General features: G+C 46.4%; 1 protein-coding gene across 1 annotated transcript in view; it reads right to left on the reverse strand.

Moving 5' to 3' along the window:
* The window catches only part of LOC115395533 (X-linked interleukin-1 receptor accessory protein-like 2), a 382,855-nt gene that overhangs the window by 5,146 nt on the left and 352,723 nt on the right, over window positions 1-24,986 (reverse strand). The window contains exons 8-12 of the mRNA XM_030101111.1: window positions 20,286-20,418; window positions 11,652-11,797; window positions 2,486-2,626; window positions 2,024-2,084; window positions 1,754-1,863 (exon numbers count right to left, since the gene is read on the reverse strand). Of these exons, the coding sequence (XP_029956971.1) occupies window positions 1,754-1,863; window positions 2,024-2,084; window positions 2,486-2,626; window positions 11,652-11,797; window positions 20,286-20,418 (591 nt within the window). The remainder of the gene's footprint in view (window positions 1-1,753; window positions 1,864-2,023; window positions 2,085-2,485; window positions 2,627-11,651; window positions 11,798-20,285; window positions 20,419-24,986) is intronic.

Genomic DNA, 24,986 nt, shown 5'->3' on the forward strand with positions numbered 1-24,986 from the left:
AATAGTTGTACATCGTCCATCTAAAGAACGAGCTTAAACTGCGTTTGTTGAAGATTGATGGAGATATAAATATTTTATGGTTTTCTCTTTCTCTTTTCTGAACTTTGCTTTTTAGTCTTTTGACAATTTTTTTTTGTTTAAAAGACTTACATAAAGGCTCTATTGGTGAAATATTTTCCAGTGAAAATGCAAAACTTCCTTTGCATCTTAGGAGTGAATTGAGGTGATGATAGCAATCAGATTTGTATCAAACAGAGAAGAAAGTCATTAAAATGGAGGCAGAAACATGGAGAAAATTCCTCTCGATGTTTTTTTGTTAGTTTTTAGTGTTTTCTTGTCTTGAGAGAGCTGTTTCTGTTTACATATGAAACATGCAATAGAAACGTGTTTGAACCATGCGGCGTCCTCAGACTTGGCACATTTCAGGAAGAATCTCCAGTCTCGTAGAAGCAGGCGTCATCGCCATAAAAAGGGCTGAATGTTCAGTCGGTTTTTAAAGGCTGATTCCACATGAAAACTGCTCCCTTTGTGGGTCGCGTGGAAACGGAGCGCCATCTTTTCTCTCGCTAACTAAATTAATGACAGCGACTCTCCAACAACACATTGCAATTTCACGCTCAATTTGAGGTTCACAAATAGTACAGAACATCTCCAGATCCCCCCTCCGCTCCGGTCTGCCGTCTCCCCCCTCCTGCCTTCCTGCCCCGCTCCGTCGACGGGGATTATGTAAATCAATTAATAAAATAAGTGGAGGCAGTGACCCCGCCCCCTCCTCGCCGTGCCGCCGCTCTTTCTCCCCGTCTTGGTTTCGGGGGACGAAGCGAAGTGGATAATTGAAGGGAGGAGAGTTTGTGCTTCTGCGCCGGTTCCCTGACCTGTGGAATCAAAGTTGGCGGTGCAGCCATGCACACTGGACATTTGTTTTCAGGATGTTTCTGGGGCAAAAGAGAAGAAACCCTCATCTGAAGGCGGACGTCATGTTTCGGAACCTTGCGTGAGGAAAGAGGCATAATTTCAGCTGAGGGCAGGCCGTGTGGAGCACGAATATTCATTACCAAACCACATTTAAGCTAATTTATTGATGCATTTTTAGGAGAAAATGCTAAACAATGCAAAACCCACCTTGGTCTCATGCTTTTGTGCCACATTAAAATGCTATTTCTGACAGTGTATTAATATTTTCTGTTTTTTTAGGACAAGAGGAAATGTGATTTCAGTTAGAAAATGCAAATGTGCAGGAGATAATGGCTTCATGTTTTATTTCAGTGAGGAAAAAATATATATAAAAACACCTCTGAAGCTTCGTATCTTCATTGAAACACAGAAACATGGAAGACATCCAGAAAAACACATTCAAATCCAAATCATTCCTCTTCGTTTCCGTGCAAAGAAGTGCAGGGAAACTTTATTACGACGGGAAAACTTTGAACTCTCCACAGATAAAAGGTGCAATTTCAAGATGATTCCGTTGTTGTAATTTGCTGCTGTAAAATGCATCCAATAAAGAATCCTCAATGTTTTTTTTTTATTATATTTCGTTGCAGCTAAGATGTAAGAAATCCCTCCAGTTTGTCTTTGCCTGTCTGTTTCTTTCAGATTATTTCCTCTCTGATTAACGATGCAGTCTTCAGCAGAACATTTCAAAAAGTAGTTTTTATGTTGAGTGATTGGTCATCTGAAGGTTTAGAGACCCTAAAACAGGGAATTAAGCGTCGCTGTGCAGCGACAGAGTGAAGCAGAGGTTGACACTTACTACTGCTGGGTATTAAGTCTCGGTCGGGGATGAACAGCTTGTATCCGTAGTGTTTCTCCAAGACGTCGGGCAGGATCTCCAAAGCGAAGGTCTCCTCGTCGCTGCTCGTCCTGCTGGCACAGGGGACGGTAAACATGGCGGAACAAAGCAACGTTTTCTAACATGAACCGGCTGATAGGAGCCAGTAGTTCTAGCCTTTCCTCCTCGATAGCCTTAGCCTCTAGCGGCGCTATGCTAACATTAGCAGCTCGCACACGGAGACAGCCTGACCTGCCCAGAGAGTCCAGGTCCACTTTGGTGTAGGACAGATAGGCGTCGTACTCCTTGTTATCTGCGGAGGGAGAGAGGGAGACAGAATTAGGCTCAGATCTCGGCGACAGCCGCGATCGGACAGAAACGACTCTGAGCGACTCAGAGACACTTCAGCGGCTCCGTCCTCGTCTCAGATATCAAGACCGGGGATCAGCGGAGCAATGAGAGTCTCTCCAGGATTCAGTCTGGGTCTTTCTGCTTTAGTCTCGCCTCTCCTTCGACAAGACAAAGGAACTGAACAGTACGGTGTGTTGCTGCGCTGATTCTCTACATCTCTTGATAGAAAAACATCAAAACCAAGCGTTTTCCTTCTATTTGTCTTTGTCACTGTGATCTGTGAGTGTGAGAGGACCATGCAGCCCCTTCACACAGCAAGCGTTTCAGAATGGCTTGGTCCCCGTGCCGTGGTGGCCGTCCTACCGTCTTCGGTCTCGTCGCTGCCGAAGTGCCTCCGGTAGCAGAGCATGATCTCCAGGTTGTAGCACTTGTAGAGAGCGGTGAGGACGCCCAGCAGCAGCAGGATGACCCCGAGGCCGCCGGCCAGCTCCAGCCGGTACATATCTGTGAGGACGAGAGGAGCGGCCGGTCAGTCATTTCATCCTGCGGACCACAAATGGCGTGAAGACCGGCTCCCGTGAGCCACGGCTGCAGTTCAGCTCTGTTTACTGCATTAAGCACTGGATTCATCAGTTGCTGGTGGTTTTTCATATTCCTGGACGTCAGCAGCAGACATGAGACCAAGTTACAACACAAAGTCTGTCGAGGGTCCCAGGTTGTTTCGTGCTTTTGGGCAAGTTATGTCATGTTTTGTTTTAGCATAGAACAATATTTATTGGATGTTACATTACCAGTATTATCTACCTACTCCGCAAAGTTGTAAACCCATATCATGTCATGATCTGCTTTTGAGCAACATTAGTCATGCATCAGCTCGTAACTCATCCATTTTTAAACCAGCGCTTCATTTAGTCCATTTCAAACAGCATTAAATCAACTTCAGAGCCTTATTTACTGAGGTCTTTACTCGGCTTTAACCACATGTTTCGGTACTTCGTCGTGATTTGGATTCATTCCCACGGCCTGTGAAAGTGAGGGTGTATCTTGAAAGCCCGAGTCTGACAGCTTGACATTATCTGGACAGTCAGACTGGTCCGTATTTCTCCGTCAAATCTGGCCAGCCGTCTGCCTCCAGGAGCAATTCTGTTCAATCCTGCTTTATTTATAGAACAAGGACAACACAGTCACTTCCAGGCACTTTTAGTTCCAAGTGTGGAAGGTATTACTGAAGGGATTATTGGTGGAAAAGGTTTGAGCTCCTGGAACAGTGGGATTTGTAGTTGTGTACGAGTCACACATCAAAAAGAAAAAAAAACACCTTTTTTCTCCCGTTGCAGTAAATTTAGTGCACCTGTGTATTTGTGCACCTGTGTCAAACACTGAAGCCGTGGAAAAAATGTGAAACTGTGCAATCATGTTCAACGTATGTCAAATAATCTGTCACAAAATATTTGCGTTCCTTAGAAACACTAAAATAAATGGAGAACTGCAAACTGCTGGACTCAGTTTTACTACAAAAACAACCACCAGCACCCACTGGTGGCCAAACATGACACCTGCAGCGTTTTCAGAGCTCCTGCTGTTTCTCTGTGAAACAGACGTTTTCAAAACGCCGTGGTGTAAATGCAAAACTTTTCTAGAAACGGTAAGCTGAAACTGTGCGTTGCCACTGGAAACGTTATCGTGCGAACGGCGCCTTGAACAGGAAGCTGAGACATTTTTAATATCGTGAAACTGGAGACTGGGAACTGAAACAAAGTGAGCTGCTTTGACTGAGAGAGGAAATCACGTCAGCATGTGACACACACACACACACACACACACACACACACACACACACGCACACGGAATGAATGATAGTGCTATCATAAGCAATGACTGTATGGGAGATTAATGGAACATGGCTGCTGAATGACACCATGGGAAATATGATCCATTACTGTCTCACTCTGACACACACACACACACACACACACACACACACACACACACACACACACACACAGCCCATCTCATCTGCAACTTTTCCGGGAACCACTTCATTTTCCGACCACGGCGTATTGATGGATTCTGGCGCTCCAGTCGCCGCCCGGAGCTCCAGGTCGACCCGCTGCCTCGTACGTCCGGCCGAACTCATCTTTATCGTCTCACATCTCTCAGATATCTATTCATCATCTGTTTATGTGTTTGCTACAAACAAGCTTTCAGATTCTAGAGTAGAAATGTTTTTATTTCCATTCTTTCCCAGAATCCCTGCTGTGTGAGCTTCACTTCAGATCCTGCAGCGTTTGGGAGCGAAACGTGTGGCTCAGGGGCTCGAAACTGGCCGGCCAGAGGATCAAATCTGGTCATCATTACTTTATTTTTATCTGTAACTTTCAGCTTTGCACTAAAAAACTAAAGAGAAGGACGTGGAGGTGACCAGACTTTTGTTTTTAGTAGAAGTGCTGCAGCCGGTTCCAGATGAGATGGAGCGTCTGGGAACACGGCGCCCCCTGTTGGAGCCATCCTACAAACAGCTGTCAGCAGTTTACTCTCATTTCTCTCCATCCATACTTTCTCTCAATTTTATGTAACCGGTACTATTAGGTAGATCTTATTATATTATATTCTGTTTTTCACATATCAGTTTAAAGATAATTAAGATCTGGGTTCAGCAGAGCGTCTCCTCGAGGGTTGATTATATATTTATACTCTGAAATTAACCGTTTTTAAAAGCAGTTTAATTCATCAATCATCTATATTTTTTAAATCTTCGCTGAATAATTAAGGAAACTGTTGAATTCAGAGTCAAAGAAAGACACTGGAAAATAAAAGAAGTTCATTCACCCTGTGAATATTCTGTGAAGTCTGGCAAAAGACAGAAGAAGAAGAAGAGATTTCATTATGTTACTGAGTCGGAGGGCGGCGAGTTCACATGAAAGCCGGAGGGAAAAAGAGAAAAGACTTTTTTCTTTGCATTTCATACGACTCAAAACACAAGGAGTAAAAAAAAAAAAAAAGAAAAAAAAACGGAAGCTTTATTCACATTTTTCTTTATTTCTGCAGCCATGCTGTGTGCAGGTCTGAATGGAATAGTGAGATATTTGCCTTCTTCTTTTTAAAATGAGCTCCGATACTGTAGAACGGAAACAAAGGCTGAAACCTGCCTGATCAGGAAAACCAACACCAACATGGTTACAATCAGAATTCCTCATGAGGGAGAAGAGAGCTACTTTATAACTGCCACATTACCGGCATGACAGGTTTCAACTGAGTGTAGAAACAATTTAAAAAGCATCAAGTGATGGAAAAAAAACCCTTTTTCTACTGTCCTGTTTCTGTTCTCTGCTGCAGATCAGATCATTTCGAGTTGAAATGCTGCTGTGGAGGTTTTTATTTCTGTCAAATCCGGTAATATTTGAGGCGTTTCTGTAGCAGCATTCTGTTGAAATATAGCGACACCCAGTGGCCACTGATGGTATCGTTTGATATCCAGGTCATTTCTTGATACGATTTTCATTATCAGTTAAAAAACTAAAGACAAAAAAGGTGCAGAAAACAGTCCCTGAGTCTAAAACTCACGGCTCGCGCCACAACTTCAGATCAGAAATAAAATGTCCAAATAAAACAACAGATTTTGATTTGATGAAAAAAATTATATTAAAGAAAAAAGTAAAAAAAAAAAAGTAAAAAAAAAAAAAAAAAAAAAAAAAAAAAAAATATATATATATATATATATATATATATAATTAGGTTTAAAAGAACGAGGAAGTTGATCTGTTCTGACAGTTTTGTTTGAAATATTTGAATTACATTCTGAGGAATAAATGTGTTTTTTTTTTTAATCTTGAGACTCCTGTCAAACATCTTATATGTTGTTTTTATTGAAATATTTCTCTGAGCTGCAGTTTGTAAGCACCGCTTCCCATAATAAAATCCATCAGTATGAGGCACATTATTGGACATAGTGTTTCTTTTCCTCCTCCTGGTTGCGGAGTGAGGAATCCAGCTGAAGTGACGGCGTCTGGCCAGCAGACGTCTCTCCGACTCTACCGGCCTCCAGATCCCGTCAGCTGGAGTCTCAGCAGAGACGGAGGCGGCCAACCCAGAGCAGAGGAGACGGGAGGCGGAGGGAGAGGAAAACAACCAAATGGAACCAATTTACTAATATTTGCTCTGAAGCAAAAAGGAGCAGCGAGGGCCTCTGTTAGCGATGATCCTCATTTAAAGAGCCGCTCTCCCCCAGATATCGTCCGTCAGTAACGAGCCGTCGTCTCCTCGTGCCGGCGCTCAGGAAGAACGGGAGGCCAATTTTAAAGTGGAATTTTAAGTACGCTTTTTACTTATTAGGCCCCGAGGAGAGGGCGGCGGAGCGAAGCAGGGACGAGGAGAGGTGATGGGATAAAGACATTTCAATTAGACCAGGCTTCTTTCAGTGCTTCTCTCTGAGAACACTGAGTGTCTCCTGCAGCCTCCTGCAGCCTCCTGCCTCCTCCTGCTGCCTCCAAAAACACAAAATGCTACACATTCCCTCTTTTCTATCATTTCAAATGACCTTTTTCTTGGGGATATGATAACCGCCATCAGTTTCATGTGTAAAGTGTAAATTATCCAACATGGCGTCAGCTGGCAGATTCATAATTAGAATTAATATGATCGATATCGAAGCTTGAATTCCTAAATATGCAGTTTCTCCAAAATCTACAAAAAAAATTTTTTTTTTGACAAAATCAAAAAGGAAAGGAACGTGAGTCTGAGTCACAGTGATTCATCATTTTAAATGAGACAAATTGTAATGAAATGTTATTTTTTATCTAATGGCCTCAGTCATCAGCTCTGCCGCAGGCTGCAGAAATATTCCCCACATTTTGTAAGTTAAAGCTTCTGACCCGGGGAGAGTAACGTTTCTGATCGCCGGCAGGTTTCCTGGAGTAAAGTTTTGCTGTTGCTGGTCGTGTGACATTTATTTAGACGAGACGCCGCTGCAACAGAGAGACGCTACAGGATCCCAGAAATAATAATAATAAAGCAGCTGTTCCACATTTTACTGGTTGAGCATTAAAAAAACGGCGAATCTTGTTGATCTGGCCACAGCTGAGGATCAGAGTCACCGCTCTCTCTCTCTCTCTCTCTCCAGTCTCCGATCTGTCCTTCTCTCTGCCGCTTTCCCTCCATCCCTCTGCTCCTGTCAGCCCCTTTGGCTCCCTCCATTCTTCTTCGGTGGTGTCTGAAGGCCGCTGTTTCTGCTCTGTCAGTCACAGTGAGCGGAGTCTGCGGCGGCGGCGGCGGCGGCCGAGGCTGGGTGAGTGCCGGCGCGCCATTATTCTGGGTCAGCGCCGAGTGAGAGCGCAGCCTAATCCAATCACACACACTCGGCGCAGGAAACCAAGCTTTGATAACCGGCGCTAACTTTGGGGAACTCGTGCTTTATTTGTTCCGTCCAGCTCAGGAACCAGAACGTGACCCTGTTAGCGCCGGGGTTTCAGGCACGAGGCCCCGCAACCACAAATTAACTCAAAAATGGGTAATTTTCCATATTTTTGCAGGCGATAGTCACAGAAAATGAACCTTCGGCTAAATGACTGGCTGCTGCAGCAGAGATGTGAAACATGAGACGGAAGAGGATTCTCAATGAATTCACATCGTATCTGCAATACAGCACTGTCCTTCAAAAACACACAATATCACCTTCAAAACACCAACGATGTCAAGCATGTGGCCCGCGGTCCACCGGGATGGCCGTCTGGCGAAGCAGCTCGTGGTTCTGCGTTACTCACTGGGGAACGGACACAACGCCGCGATGTGAGAAGTGGACTGAGGCTTCAGGGACTCAGCAGTTAAAGCCCGCTTCCTTATTAATGGGAGTGTGTGTGTGTGTGTGTGTGTGTGTGTGAGAACGTACATGCTGAGCTCTGCAGGAGTCACACACTGAGGTTTCTGGAGGCAGCGAGATCCATACAGGACTGAGTCAATGGGTGGATTTAGTTTCAGGAGTTTGACAAACGTCAGAAGGTTTTTAAGGCTTTTCAGAAATGTGTTTACTTCAGACGCTCTCCTCTCTGGTGAGCCTGCAGGGCTGACCAGGAGGTGGTAAAACGCCTGTTTTGTTAATGTAGGCTGAAGTTTTAGCATTTGGACAGAATCTCACTCAGGCAGCAGCACACAGACCTGCTCACAGTAAACTCCTCTGGCACTGCCGCTTTGAGAAACCTCTTTAAACAAGGCAGAAATCTTCAGAAATGAGCTCATATCTCCCCTCAGAAACACACCAGGGCAATGCAAATAACCCTTTCTCTCATTTGCTCAACGCCTCTTAGCACAGTACGTTTATCTTTAATATAAAAGTCCAAAGATGAAAAAAAAAAAAGCAAATAAAGAAACTCATATATTGGGTAATAACTTCCTAGCTTTACCACATAAATAATGAAAATCCGTTTCAATAAACAACGATTTCTGCAAAGTTAATGTGCAACTTCAGGGTTGTCTTCATCTCCTGTGTTATACACACAGCAGCCACCGGGGGGAGATCTACTCAGAACAGAACAGCCATTTTTGAACCATCCTGCCAGATTATGTGGAAAATCAGAGGATTTATTTGCAAAAGGGGAGAAAAATGGAGATGAAGCTTTGACTTCAGTCTTGAAACGGAGGCTGAAGAAGCAGGACGAAGTCCGTCTCCCCAAAGCAGCAGGACACACACACACACACACACACACACACACACACACACACACACACACACACACACACACACTTACCAGTACATAATTATCGTGTTAAGTATTGAGGGCCCTTTAACGCCGGGAACGCACTGGACGCGGAAGCGTAGCGGAGGCGCCGCGCGCGTCTCCGCGCCGGCGCTTGGCTGTTCGCACTGGAGGCGCCTGCGCTCTCCGCGCTGGTCACACATCGGCTGCACTCGGCTCGCTCCGTCAGCTCTCGGTTTTCACGTTTGTTCCCTGTTCCCTCTGTCTCGCTCTGCCAGTATGGATGTGTGTGTTTTGGTGACCTGTGGAGAGACATTTTCTCCTCCTGTCCTCTTTTTTCTGCATCACGTGAATGTCTGTCGCTGTGTGTGTGTGTGTGTGTGTGTGTGTGTGTGTGTGTGTGTGTGTGTGTGTGTGTGTGTGGGTGCGTACATGCGTATGTCTGTTTGTGTGTCCATCTGTCTTGTGATTAGACCCAAGTGACAAATTATAGACGGACGAGCAACACCGCCCGTAACTAATCGTTATTTAATTTGTTATATTTTGAAAATTGACCGGATTCTCTTGCCTTTTCTGTTTCCGACTTCCTGTCTGGTCTGATCTGCTTGATCCAGCTTGACACATGGCGCTCCCTGCGCTCGCGGCTCGCGTGAAAAATAGAACGAAGCGGAGCGGGCGCGCTGCAGAGCGCGAGCCGCGGCGCGCGCGGCGCTCCACTGCGCGTTCGGTGCGGCCGGTCAGATAGGTTAACATGGGAGGCGATCAGAAGCGCAGTGCGCGGCGCTACCGCGCGCGGCGCTTCCGCGTCCAGTGCGTTCGGGCCGTTAACTCTCCTCCTGAATCACCTCTGTAGGCGTGTGTGTGTGTGTGTGTGTGTGTGTGTGTGTGTGTGTGTGTGTGTGTGTGTGTGAGTGTGTGAGTGAGAGACTCCCTGCAGTGTGAGTTAAGTATAGTAAGATAGATTTGCCCCCCGGGGCCTTCAGCAGGAGTCAGATGTGGAGATGTCTTTCGTGCTCCTCCTCCTCCTCCCACCTCCTCTCTCACCCTTCCTCTTCCTCTCTCACCCTCACCTCCTCTCTTGCCCTCCCTCTTCCTGTTTCGCCCTCCCTCCTCCTCACTCGCCTTCTCCTCTCTCACCCTCCCTCCTCCTCCTCTCTCACCCTCCTCTCCTCCTCTCACCTTCCCCATCTTCATCTGTCTGCCTGCATCCATTACCTCTGCCTCTCTGTGTTTTCTTGCCTCCGTTCAGCCTCCTGCTCCCCCCCCCCCCCCCCCCCCCTCCCCTCCCCGTCACATGGCGTTCCTTCGCTCCGTCTTCATACGGCGGGCGTTTGCTGTTTGCAGCTCAGATTTGAGGTAACAGAGACGATGCCTCTCCTCCGGGCGCTCTGTGTTTCTTCTCGTCTCTCCAGGTTTCCTCCCCTTCCTCCTCCTCCTCCTCCTCCTCCTCCCCCTCCCCCTCCCCCGTGAGGGTCCTGGCCTCTGACTCAAACGTGCGCGCTCCCCGTGTTCGTCAGACGGAAAGCGAGATGCCACAGGACTGCAGCAAATGTTTTACAAAGGCAGAGGAGCTCTCATGCATTTTTCAGTGGAATATTTAAAACCCTAACTATGTGACGGTGCTTTTTTTTCCCCTTCCTCTCTTCTTCACTTCCTCCTGTGCTGTTTTTTCATTACAATCTCTGGAACTCACCTGTCAATCAAAGAAAGTCCATTATCTGTAGATGGAGTCTGAGATTATCTAAATATTTCCTCCGTCCAGATTTATATGAGAAATAAAGGGATGGAAAAAAAAGCTGGAAATTGAGCGTTTGGAGGAGCTCTTGCTTTTCTTGATGGCAGGCTGCATTAAAAGTCTTAATTACCTTGGAAGCTGTTCACATCCACAAATATTTACTAGGCCATGAGAGCGGCGTCAGCCTCCGGAGCTGGAGGGGTATTCCTTGTTAACGGAAGCATAAAGAGAGGCGGATGTGTCCCAGGTAACTGGAGCAGACATGCTTTTATATTTAGCAAGCCTGAGAAGAATGAAGATAAAAAAAAAAAAAGGAAACAAGGGAAAATAAAGCAGCGCTTGTGGTGAAACTGAGGCAGCTCTGAATCCAGAACCTTCTCTTTATCACCGCCTGTTTGAGGGGAACGTTCATGTGTGTCTACTTGGAAATCTACTTTTATCTGGAGCTTCGTGTCCTCCTGTAACGCCTCCTCCCATCAACCTTACTTCACTAATCACTGTATCACATCACATCACCTGAGTACAAAGGTTTGAGTTTCAATGCTGAGTTTCCAGAAACAAAAGGAGGGAAATAATACAAAATAACACAGAAGGTGAGAGGTTCTCAAAGCCTGGGATGTGCTTTTTTGAGTTCGTTGTACTCATATCAGACATAAACTTTTTGTAGAAAAATGAAACTATTAAAGATTTACCAAACGTCACCTTTAAATCAAACCTACGACTTCAGTCTGTCAGAGCAGACGGATCCTCTCGGGCTTTACAGCAGCAAATTCAGTCCATCATGAAACTTACAGCCTGGATACATTTTTCAACCGCAAGAAAAAAATATTTTTCCTCCTCCTTTCTGTGTATGTTCAGCATCTTTCACATGGCGTTCATCAAGGCTCAGTCCTAGGCCCCATGTAACACACATCGAACTGGACAACTCTCCGGCTGAAGCTGAGGCCGACGGTGTGTCGTGGTGAAACTGGCACATTCTGAACCATGCATTTGACTGACGTTTCACCTGGAATTGCATTTGTTTTCCCCCTGCATCTGAGAAATCTAAACTTTCTCCAAGATGCAGAGAACTCTCAGGGCTAAAGCATAACAATCAGTAATGTACCTTTCTTCTGCAGGATGGCGCTTCCCCCCCGCCTCCCGATGTGATTCTCCACGTAGCAGGTGTAGTTGGCCAGGTCCGCCTCCTCCACGGCGTCGAACGTTAAAGACAGCTGTACCTCCTTCTCCCCTAAATGCTCCCTCAAGATCCTGGACGGGAAAAACACACCAGATGATAGCTGTACACAAGACGGAAACATCTTTCCTGCTTAAATTTACTTCTTTAAACATTTAGAGGAAAACAAGGCACAAGATAAACTTGGGTTTTTTTCCCCCCCTTCCCTTCTGGGAGAAGAGGAAACGTGTAAATCTAAGAGGCAGGCAGAGTCTCTCAGGCTGCTCCATTAAAGCAGAGGAGGCATAAGGAGTCCGCCGTGGCAGAGGAGAGTATATAGGACAGACCGAGGGGGAAAGGAGGACGGAGGGAGCAGGAAGGCATGTGTGGAAAACACTGGCGACAGCTGGAAAAAGCCTCTCTCCTTATGGTGAGGTCAGACTCCTCTAAAAGCCTGTGAGGAGGAGGAGGAGGAGGAGGAGGAGGGGGAGGAAGAGCTGATGTTTGGGTCACATCATGCTCCTTTAAGCCTGATTTAAGGTCAGGCTCAGTCGTCAGCAGGGAGGCCTGAGATCAGCCCCGCTGTGCTGAGACGGCAGATTCACGGCGCTCGGCGCAGATGGCCCGCCACAACACGGCCGGGCGGCCATTTTTCACAACGGTAAGTTTTATGGTCATAGCTGTCAGAGCGGCTCTCCCGTCATGGATATGTATGGTGGCTCGTTTTGGCTACAGGCGACTTGTTTCAGTGATAAACAGGCGAGTCACCAGGGCCGCAGCACGCAGAGCGACGGCTTTCACCGCGGCCTGAAAACGGCGGCCACACAGTGACAGACGCTCACAGCTGCTGAACTGGGAGGAACAATGGCGTTCTGACTGAACGCAGCAAGCGGGGAAGGTTTAAAGAGAAGGATCGAACCGAATAATCGAACCGAACGAGCAAACCCAACAACTGATCCTAATGAATGGATGAATCCAACCAGCGAACCCAAAGCCCGAGTGGAAAAATCCAGCCCAGCTTGTGGAGCGTCACGTTCCTGTTCGACATTTTTCAGTTTTCATACAAACAAGCCATTTACTTTACAATCAGTACGTGAGGAGAAGTTTAGCAAACAGCACATTAAAATAATGCAATTATAATTTCATGAGCCAAAGTGTATCCAGGGGCCTTGAATTGATGAATAATTTATAGCTTAATAGCTACCGTCTCGCAAAGTTAACTCACTTTTTAATACGCGAGTAACCAGGTTTCCACGAAGGCCAAAGCGTCTTTCCTGGTGAAGGTGAGAAGACTTGATTCAGTGTTCCTCTGTTTATAATAAAAATAACAGTAACTGCATGAAGTGACAAGAATTCAACCATTCACCTTTTTTTTGTTCAAATCTAAGTAGACATGTAATGCAGTTTGGAGCTGGAAGGCAGGATTTCCATTCTCACAGCCGAGCGGAGGACGCCGTTAGGTCTGTTTGAGCAGGGGAAGGGTTCGCCAGGGTTCAGGAAGTGAAGGCCACAGAGGAAACCTCCTCTCCCAGATCTGAGTGGAGCGTCAGAGCTTCAGGAACTGGCTGTGGTCGCCTCGCGTTGCTCAGATCGGGGAGAAACCACACGAGCTTCAGTGTGGCTAGCTGGATGAAAGATTCAACGCTGCACAAAACCTCGTCTCGCATAAACGTGTAGAATACTTGTTGAATCTGCAGCGGACTGGAAGGAGCTCATTTTCACTGAAGGCTGGGAGAGTTAAAGGTTCGAACAGCAGATCGGAATAAAGGAACCAGGAGATAAATACGACCAGAAAGGAGAGAAACAGCTGTGGTTTTGGCTCAGTTGTCCTGATTGTTCATGGATTAGTCAAAAAATGAACACGCAGCATGTTCCTGGCTCATTTCCCTCTGACCTGCAGCGATGGAGGAGATCCTAAAACTCACGGTTTGAACCACATGGGAGTCCGCAGAGGCCGAGCCTGACCAGCAGAGATCAGCCCGCTTCCTCTCCTCTTCAGCTTTTCTGTTTCTCTGCTCTATCCGTCACTGGAGGCTTCCACACCAGAATGAACTCCTGCACACACACTCTGAGCGGAGAGTGATCCCAGTAAGAACTGCAAGTCAAATCCTCTCAATATTTATGTTTCCCTCGACTCTCTGCGCAGCGGCAGAGCAGAGATCAGTGGAATCTGCATCCCTGATGTTGATTATATCGAGTTATTTTACAACCAGGGTTAAAATATGAAAAGAAAACTGAATTTGATTAGCATGATCTCTGTGTGTTTATGGATTTCTCCTGCATGTCAATACATTTCCTTGCAGATCACTGTTAAATCTCCAGGATGGAGAAAATGACAAGTCAGAGGCTGAACTTTCACCTCCATCTCAAACACAAGGCCTCCTGCAACTGTGCTCCATGTGAGTGTGCGAGTGTGTGTTTCTGTGTGTGAGTGTGTGTGTGTGTGAGGAGGAAGATAATAGCCAAGCATTTCCTGCTCAAGACTTTGACACACAGAAGACCCAGAAAACCAAAACCACAGAAGAAACCAGCAAAGTGTAGAAAATTTTTGGAGTCAAACTTGTTCAAACAACTGAAGACGGAATCAGCTTGAAAAAAGAAAGAAAAAGAAGGCAAAGGTCTCCTCCCAGTGGGACATTCCCGGATCTCCTCCCCAGGGAGGCGTCCAGGAGGCATCCTAAAGAGGTGCTGAGCCTCCTCAGCTGCTCCTCTCGATGTGGAGGAGTAGCGGCTCTACTCCGAGCTCCTCCCTGGTGACTGAGCTCCTCCCCCTGTCTCTAAAGGAGCCCAGCCACCCTACGGAGGAAGCTCATTTCAGCCGCTTGAATCCGGGATCTTGTCCTTTCGGTCATGACCCAAAGCTCATGACCATAGGTGAGGGTGGGAACGTAGACTGACCGGTAAATCGAGAGCTTCGCCTTTCGGCTCAGCTCCTTCTTCACCACAACGGACCGATACAACAACCACATCACTGCAGCCGCTGCACCGATCCGCCTGTCAATCTCACCTCCATCTGTCCCCCACTGTGAACAAGACACCAAGATACTTAAAATCCTCCACTTGTTCCAGAGTCTCTCCACCGACCTGGAGGGGGCAAGCCACCTTCTTCCGGTCGAGAACCATGGTCCAGGTTCGATGGAGCCAACAGGACAACATCATCAGCAAAAAGCAGAGATGAAATCCTGTGGTTCCCAAACCGGACCCCCTCCGGCTCCTGGCTGCACCTAGAAATTCTGTCCATAAAGATTATGAACAGAACCAGTGACAAAGGGCAGCCCTGCCGGAGTTCAACATGCACCAGGAACAGGTCCAACTTACTGCCGGCAATGTGGACCAGACTCCTACTCCGGTCATACAGAGACCGGACGGCCCTTAAAGGAATACTCCGAAGATTTTGGACCCACGCCTTATCCCTATCATTGACAAAGTGAGATAAGCTCATAAATACCTTTTTTGTGTCTGTGCGTCCAGCGGCTGGATCCCAGCTGTTAGCATCGTAGTTAGCTTAGCTCAACTGCGGGAGGTGAAGAGGAAACAGAGCCAGACTGACGAAAGTGGACAAAATCCTCCTTCCAGTGGTCCAGGGGAGGCGTATTAGCACGTGAAGTAAATCCAAATGGTTATAAAACATTTTAAAAGACGTGTTTTCTTTTCAATCCATTAAAATAACGTGTTGATACACACAGACCTGCACATGTGCAGTGCTCCGCGGAAGGATATACCGGAGCACAGCAGTAGAAGCCATAGACTCAGCCGCTGTGCGCCGGTATATCCTTCCGTGGAGCACTATGCTTGTGCAGGTCTGTGTGTATCAACACGCTATTTTAATGGATTGAAAAGAAAACACGTCTTTTAAAATGTTTTATAACCATTTGGATTTACTTCACGTGCTAATACGCCTCCCCTGGACCACTGGAAGGAGTATTTTGTCCACTTTCGTCAGTCTGGCTCTGTTTCCTCTTCACCTCCCGCAGTTGAGCTAAGCTAACTATGATGTTAATAGCTGGGATCCAGCCACTGGACGCACAGACACAAAAAAGGTATTTATGAGCTTATCTCACTTTGTAAATGATAGGGATAAGGCGTGGGTCCAAAATCTTCGGAGTATTCCTTTAAAAAGGAGCCCCGGACTCTGTATTCCCAGAGCACCCCCCACAAGGCACCACGAGGGACGTGGTCGAACGCCTTCTCCAAATCCACAAAACACATGTGAACTGGTTGGGCGAACTCCCACGAACCCTCGAGCCCCCTATGGAGGGTCTAGAGCTGGTCCACTGTTCCAAGACCAGGACAAAAACCACATTGTTCCTCCTGAATCCGAGGTTCGACTGTCGGTTGAATCCTCCTCTCGACATTTACATAGACAGAAGATAAATCCATGATGAGTATTTTCCAGTCCTAATACACACATGTTCTGTATCTGCGTATTTCTCTGGGGGACTGATGCTTGAACATATAACTGCTCACAAAATATTGTAGGCAGTGAAACCAACAGGCTTTATTGGAGTGTGTGAGAACACACACACCACAGCCGTAGGGAAATGGCTACATAATACATGAGCTGTGTTGCATTGCTGTTTCTTATGTACATATACTTAAAAACATGTTATTTAGACGTAAGACAAAGTCTCTAACTACCACCACCAGCAACAGGAATTTATTCTTCATAGATTTGTTAAGATAAACTGTGATGAACTGCATCATGCTAACAGGCTGAAAGGCACCATGCAGGATGCAGACTGGAGGATTTAAACTGGGGTTAATGCAGGCATTACTCCCTGCAAACAGCATCATTTCCATGTGTTTGCTTTAGTTTGTCATGGACAGAACGTATGGAGCAACACAAACACAATATGAGATGTGATAGAAGGTGTTAAACATGGCGGAGTACAGTAAATACATCTGAATGTGGGTAAAAACATCTGAATGATTCCCCACAAAGTCAAAGCTGTGGAAACAGAAGAGAGGGCTGGAAGATCGATGGAGGATGGAACTCTGTGAAACGCTGTTAGATCAGGTAAAGGCTAAAGTGCTGAAGGTCCTGCAGGGTTTATACACTACAGAGCAGATTCCCTTTGGAAAAAGAGCAGAACTCAGTCTCTGTTTTTCTTTCAGATTTTGTAGCAGCATTAAAAATTGAACTGCAGAACGAGTCTTTAACCGCTACTCGACAGACGACTCCACAGGATCCACACAGCTCCATTAGTGAAATGACTGATGACTGCATGTATGGGAATTGAAAAGATCTGATATTAATTGTATATGAATGCAGCTTGATGTGGCGTTCTCTTTGAGTTTACAGACTCGTCGTGTTTTTGCTTCTCCCCTGGATCAGTCTTTTAGATGTTTTCAGTCTGTTGTTGCTTCGTGGATCAATGTCGCGTAAACTTATAACTTTTCTGAAACTAAAAATCTGCATTTTCTCCTGAAATGTGGTGTAAACTGAGCTGAACACACACAGCTGACCCTACCACAGCTCTTTTCCCCGTAATTTAATACTGAAACACATAAAATTATTTATTTTGGATTTAAAACTTGCGTTTCTTTGAATAAATTACAAGACACTGTTTTTTAAGGTGTTCTTCATCACACTGAAGCTACATTTACTGCAAGTTGGCGTTCTCCTCTAAAAAAACCCTCCATATTAAATCGGAGACGGCTCTTTCCAAAGGAGAAGGCATTCATTTCAAATTTCAAATGTTGAGCGAAGCAGATACAACTTTCCTTTAAGAAACCCATTAAAACAGTGGGTTCGGACAGCGGCGGACTGGACGGCTGAAGTGAATTTAAAGCAGGTAAAAGAAGCGTCCTCGCATGGCTAAACATGTGGGCCAGAGCTGCCTTCCAGTGAAAAGACGGCGCGAGCGCTGGCCCAAGTGGAAACGCCGTAATTATGAATTCATTGCACATGAACGAACTGTGAGCTGTGATAGCCGAGCTGCAGAAACGTGGCGAGCCGCACGGCGATGAGGCAGTGCTCCGCCCAGCAGCTGGAGGAAAACTGATGATACCGCTCAGACTCAGGCCTTTCCATATCGTCTGTGTTTTCTGGTCTGTTCCGCCTGGAAATACTTGAATTATTTAGAGGATGGATTTACATCTTCCTAAAGAAAAACAGAAGCGGGGATTTGGAAAGACGGCAGCCCTGCATGCGGACTGAGAGCTCGCGGAGCGATAATGAGCCGACAGAATCAACACTTCTCTCAGTGAGACGGCGGCCGGACGCCACCGTCCGGTGGCTCAGCTTGGACGAATTAATGTGCATAAAAAAAAAAATTAAAAAAAAGCACGGCGATCGGATGGAAGACGGCCAGAGGACAGGACTGGAAGACTGAGAACTCATCAAGCAGAGGTTAATTTGAAGCCACGGGGCAGGATTAGTTTCAGGTTTAAACACTCCGTTCTCTTCCTCTTCAACGCTGCTTTACCAGCTGAACTTCCTCCGAGGCCGGGAGGCGGCTCGGCGGTCAGAGGAGGCCTTTCCAGAGTCCGGGGTCAGCGAGCTGCTTCCACATGGACGCCCCCTTCAGCAGTGATCTGCCTCTGCTGCCGGGAAGCTAACCCAGCCCTCCTGACCTCTGACCTCTGTGCTAAACATTGGCGTTATCGCTGGTTTGTTCAGCTGGAGACATGAAATGTGACGGGACCAAACATGTGGCTCGGTTCCTCTGAGCCTCGATGGTGAAGCTACTGATGCTCCTGGTTAAAGCTTCGTTTACAAGACGTTTAACGGGAAAAAGCACAGTTTTTATGAGAAACCATCAACAACGACGGCCAGACGGACATTTATATGGACAGACGACCATGTTGGATTGCTCTGATGGGTGACTGTTGACTCGTCCATCTACTTGTTCATGAGCAGGAGAAGTTTTAACTCATGTTCTACACAGAGACAGAGCCGTTTTGAAAAAGTTGCATTTTCAGTGGCTGCGATTTCTTTTTTAACACAAAAACGATGTGCAAACGGGGCCTCAAAGGGCCTTTCCCCCGCTGTCTCACGTTTTGTCGGAGCGTTAGATTGGTCAGGAGCTCCTCTCAAGAGAAGCCAAGCGAACAGTAACACAGAGAGCAATAAAGCAGTGGACTCATGGTAAACGGTACATTAATCAACGGCCGGTCCGCGCCAAACTGCAACTGGCAGAGTACAACTACTGCACTTAAGAGAAACTAAGCAGGCTCTGCTCTGAAAGACCGTCTGTTATTATGTGCTTTAAGAAGTAATGAACCTGCACTCGTACTGGGTAGAAGCTGAAGAGGCTCCGAGCGGCGATCAGGAGGGTTAACAGCCAAACTAAACCTCTGCTGGCGAGAGAAAACGAAGGGCGGCGGGACAAACCTGCAGCCGCCCTCAGCTCTCAGCACAGCAGCCCTCTGGCCTGCCGCTCCACCTCAGTGAGGCCGGTTTCAGGTCTTAATGAGAGACTGTGACAACGATGAAAGAGGCGTTCACCAGATACACTTCCGGATACACTCAGACGTCGCTGCTCTTTTGGCGTTTTGCACGTTTCATCCGGCTTTCCTGATGTTGCCGTCGCAGCAGTGAGCTAGCTGAGCTAAAGAGTCACAAAGAACACAGAGACTGAAGCCATCTGTGGTCAATCTCTGAGCAGGAAGTGATGTGCAACATGTTTTCCTCATCAAGTCCCGAGGGAATCTGGACCGGGAGAAACCACTCTCGAGGAAAAGTTGCTTTTCCCTCGATTAAACAGAGTGGGAGCGTTTTCAGTGACCCTGAGCACCGTTACTGTGTAAACAGACACCCGAAACGCACTTGAAAATGGGAACAAAGTCAACATTTTCCCATAAAAATAACAAGCTTTCTTTGTTTTGGTGTCTTTGTCGTTGTGAGTCTCTGAGATGACGTTCTGTGAAAAACGGTTTCTCAAAGTTTTAGAAGCTCCTTTTCTGAAACTGACTCAAAAACAATGGATTCCAGATTTCTGCATTGTGCACACTCTTCTCAGTGAAGACTGTCTTGACTAAAACCTTGGTCTGGATCAGTGGGATTCATTTTCGAGATGTTCCAGGAGGACAGTTAGAAGAAACTCCCCCCCCGGTCCACCGTTGGTTTGATCCTTATGACACAAAAAGCAACTGAAGCGACTCATTTTTGATCAAGCCGGTGTTTCATGGACTGAAACGACATTAAGGGAAGCTGCTCTATGAATCCATTTGCGGCGTCGCGCTCGCTCCTCACGTGAAAGCTGTGAACTTCTACACGTTCTGCTGGTTTCCTGCCGGTTGCTCTAATGACATGTGATGCCCCGCAGACAACACGGCTTTCCCCCTCCCTCAACAGCGAGCGATGGAATTGGTCCCAATAGGGGAGAAAATGAATTCAATTTAACTTTATTATTAGAATTCATAATTTGGCAGAGAAGTTGAGAGGAAAGCTGTCACAGACGCCGGATCGAGCCATAAATCATAAGACGGCGTATTACACGGCGGCCGTGCACGTGCCGGTTCGCTCTCAGTAAACAGCTTGAGGAAGTGTCATGAAAGCTGTTCGGCACTTGAAATGATGAAAACTGGTGTGTGTCTCGTGTGACGAGGTCTGGATTCCCTCCGGTCCGGAGCGTTTACCTGACTTCACTCTCTTTAATGTGTCCCGCCAGCTCCTCCACGAACTTCTCCCCCTTCATCCAGTAGATGATCGGCCTCCTGTTCTCGCCGCTGTAGCCGAAAAACGCCTTGCAGTCCAGACTGAGGGGCATACCTGCAGAACACACACACACACACACACACACACACAAATAGATGAAGGAGGCAATGAAGAAAGAGTTTGAAGAAACTCTCATTTCAGCACAAAAGGTGAGAGTAAAAAACGTCTCCCAGTAAGTCCAGTTTAAACACACCAGCTTAAGAACGTGAGAGAAACAAAAGAGAAGAGAGGAAGCAGGAGCTGCACCAGTGGACCCGATCGGGAGCAGAAAACCGCTTCATCTGGCGCAGAAATAAATTCATCTGATCAACGAGTTCAACACGATGCAACGTACAGACAGAGAGGAAAGCAGGCAGCAACAGTCATGATCCACTTGATCCCTTCTGAATGTAAACAACGTGACAATAACGGAATAAAAGATCAAGAGATTCCTTAAAGTCAGAACACGGGTTTTATATGACGACTCATTTACTGCTTCACTGTTTTGAATGATAATAATAAAAACTTTTCTCATTCTAAACTGTTTTTCATACGAAAACTGCACAAAGCCTGCGTGAATGATTTCATTGCCCCCCCAAAAAAGCTGTTTTATTTATGTATTGTCACACCAATGGCTGCAGTTAAGATATTTGATAATGTTTCTAATGCTACTTCTGTCATTTATTGACCACTGGCAAAACATTACAACAACTGATCAAATAACTTATAAATTTATTACATCATATGTCAGAAAAAAAGCCAAAATTATTATATTATTGCCTTTATTATTTTGAAAAAAGATCAAAATTGTCTTTATTACGCTGACAAAGGCCAACATTACTACACTGGTAGCCTTTATCACCTTGAAAAAGGCCAAAAATATTTAAAAAATTTACATTGGTACATTAAAAAAATAAAAAAAATTACTACACTGGTGCCTTTATTACGTTGAAAATGATTACATCGTTGACTTTATTATCAGGTCCTACATGTCTGGCTGGCATCACCCTGGAATTGAACCGGTTGCTTCTCGCTGTGCGGTGACAGTGCTAACCACTGCACCTCCATACAACTAGAATTTAATGCTCAGTAAATAGATATCACACCGGTATGAAACAATACATGTATGAGCAGAGCACACACACACACCCCCCCCCCCCCCGGTAGGACCTTGAAGCCGGCTCTCAGTGATTACCGCTATCAGTGGTGCTGATGGAGTATTAATGAGCGTTCTAATGAGCAGCACCTCGTTAGGCAGTCAATTAGCAGATAATTATGACAGACCTCCGTATTATCATAATGATGGCTCCATCAGCACAGTCGGGAGCCAACATCCCATGTTTTAACGGCGAGCGTGTGCGTCCGCTCCAACCAAAGGTTACCGCCACGCACCTCTGCGTTCCAGACGCTCGCCGCGGAGCGAGGCCGGGCCTGATTAGACCGGAGAACAAAGCTCCAGGTGAAAGATTTCACTCATGCTTATGGATTTCTTCTGTGGCCGTTGGTGGCTGGAGCTGTTTTCATATGGAAATGTGTGATGATTGCATTATGCGTGGTGTCATTGCATCACTTCCCCTGATGGACGGGAGGCGGCGGCGGCGGAGACACGGCGCTCCCGCCTCTGTCAGTCTCACAACCACCGCTTCAAGCCAGCTGCAAAGGAGTGGTCAGCAAATCCTCACATTCGCCTCATGTTTCTGGGCGTGTGTGTGTGTGTGTGTGTGTGTGTGTGTGTGTGTGTGTGTGTGTGTGTGTGTGTGTGTGTGTGATGGCAAAAGCTGGGATTGTGCCGACACAGAACACACATGGAAAGCTCTCGAAACTGGTTCAAAAAAATAACAAAATAAATAAATAAAATACACGAAATTGGTCTAGTGTGTGTGTGTGTGTGTGTGTGTGTGTGTGTGTGCGTAGTGTAGTGTGTGTAAGTAGGTGTGTGTATGAGCTCTGCAGTAATTGATTTACACCCTGGGGGTGTGTTTGTGTTCTCGGCATGTTAGGGTGATTAAAATCATCAACTTTGTTTGCACTTGTGTGGCAACCGGGGTACGTGCACACACTGTGTGTGTGTGTGTGCGCTCCACAGTCTGAAACCCCAGCCCTGATTCCACTGCCTGTCTGCAGGCTGCAGCAGCAGGAGGGCAGGGAGAAGCGCCGTGTTGTCGTCGTCACACTCAGAGCGACTCTGGAGGAATGATTGATGGGATTTTTTTCTGCGGCCGGCGCGCCGCCGTTTCACACTGCCGCCGAGTGCGATCGCACCTCCGACGCCGGGTTGCTTTCTCGCTCGGGCCTCAAACCGAAGTCCCGCTCCGTCAGAAACAGTCTCTGAAGGAGACGGTGGCGGAGAAGCTCGCCCGTCTCATTCGTCACATCAGATCGAGACGTGAGCGCCAGTCCGGCCCCTGGTTGTGTCTTTACGGCGGCTGTCCCGGAGTGAGGGACTCCTGGTTGGAAGGCCTCAGCACGGCGTATATCCATATATGGTCATGAAGCACGCACAAAAACTGTGTCTTAGCTTCATTTCCTGACGTTTTGATCATAATCCAGGAAGTTAAACACCTCATTTGCAGCTGTTTTTGTTTGTAGCTGTTTCACTAAGCGTTTCTGAAATGACCCTTTTGGCTCCTTGTTAAGCAGCACTGAGTGTTTCCTCCCTTCACATTTTAAAGCCTTTGTTGTTGCAAAAGTTCTCATAATTTTAGTTTTTTTTTTTAAGATGTTTTTCATTTTTTCCACCATTTATTTTGATTTTTGCTACTTTCGAATTAGCTGTGCCTTTTTTCGGAGCCAAGAGATCGGAGTCCATCTGAATCGGACTCTGGTGTTTGTTCATGTATGAGCTTCAGGGACCCGCGACAGAGGGGCTGAAGAGCCACATGTGGCTCCAGAGCATCAAAAAGCCAAAAGCAACTCAACAAAACGACTAAAAACCACCAATTATTTCATCACAGAGATGTTTATTTATTTAAATTCTTAGATGATGATGAAAAATTGAAGCTAACCAACATGTAATACCGCTTTAAACCAGGAGGAGGTGTTGTGAGTCGCCGACACTCCTGTCCTGAACCAGCGGCCGAGGATCCTCCTCCTGCGATTACTGCGAGGAAGATTCTGAACAGTTTCACACGGATTCTCTGGCTTTCAGCCGACAGCTGGTCAGTCCACGGTTTGAGGTCCAGATCCCAGGAGGAAGTCGACGGGGAAGGTTTCAGGTTCACAGAGACACGGAGCCGATCTTCCTCCATAACTTTACTTCACGGCATTAGTCTGTTTCACTCGTCCCGATTCTCGTTGTTCCTCACTCTTCATTATGAAAATATGACGTCCTCACCCCTGCTGTGGGGGTTTGTGTCTCTCTGGGAGGACTTGTCCTCCGTGTCTCCTCACAAATTTTTGTGAAGGCTGTAGGCGTTAGCACAAGACACCGAGAGAAGAGGAAGATTTTTTTTTTTTTTGAGGAGGGGGTGACTGAAGACGGCTCGTATTTAGAAAGGAAATGAGGAAAAATCCGATAACGGTCAGGTGAGAAATTATAAGAGAGAAGTAGGACAACTCATAATGAGGGAAATGAATCACAAAGAACCAGTTCTACACACACACACACACACACACACACACACAATCCTGTATCAGTTGACTTGACAAGTACGCTAGACAAAAAAAAAAAAAAAAAAAAAAGGACCCTGAGTTAATAGACCCAGAATTACAGACTCTGACGGTCGTACATTATTATATTTCCTGTCATAAATTTGCGGGGTGAGTCAGCCCCTTCATTAAACCTTGGCCTACTTAACACCCAGATTAACGTTAAATAAAGGTTATTGAATTGAATTGTCCTTTTCCCTGGAAACCGGGAGGCGTCCAGGGAGCCGCTTCCTCTCGGCGCAGACGGACGACTTTCAATTAGCTGCTGAGGATCGGAACGCCGCCGCTCATTTAGCAGGCGCAGCGGCGGCGGGTTTTCAGGGCAGAGGGGGACGAAACTGGAGAAATATTCTCAGGTGATTTGAAATCAGGGAAAGATGAATAATCCACGGATTCTGAGCTGATTTGGCGAGCTGTGGACTGGAACACGATTGAGCCGGTTTACTCGACGAATCGACTAAATTCAACAAGAAATTTCCTCATTTGAATTTCTAAACATATACGGACCAGAACAGGCAGCTGGCCCTGCTGTTTGAGCCTGGCAGCAGAAACTGAGGCTCTATTGTCGGGTTTTGGTGAATCCTGAACAATGCCCTTGACTTTTGGCAGTTTTCTGATGCAAGTTAAAGTCAAGCGGTTTCATTTCCCTCTAACCTCTGGCATCAACAAGCCACTTTCTGCCAGAGAAACGCTGCTCACTTGATATTCCCGCTCCACTCCCACCGCTCCCCATCTGCAATTCACTCGCAATTTCTGTTATTTCCTTCAAATGAAGCGCTGTCTTTAGGGGCCTGCTTTCAGTGATCTCAAAGGAAAGTTTGAATTTCCTTTAGTTTTCATTTAACGCTCTTGTCCGTGATCCTGAATTTGTATAAGGTCTCGATTTGACGACGTATTCTGGTTGCATTCTGGGAGTTTGTTTGGTTGAAGCAGGCTGTACAATGAGGAGCTACACGATCACAATTAAACACCAGCGAATGTCCAAACGAAGACAC

This window comes from Salarias fasciatus, chromosome 2 (assembly GCF_902148845.1).
Source record: "Salarias fasciatus chromosome 2, fSalaFa1.1, whole genome shotgun sequence".
Lineage (NCBI taxonomy): Eukaryota > Metazoa > Chordata > Actinopteri > Blenniiformes > Blenniidae > Salarias > Salarias fasciatus.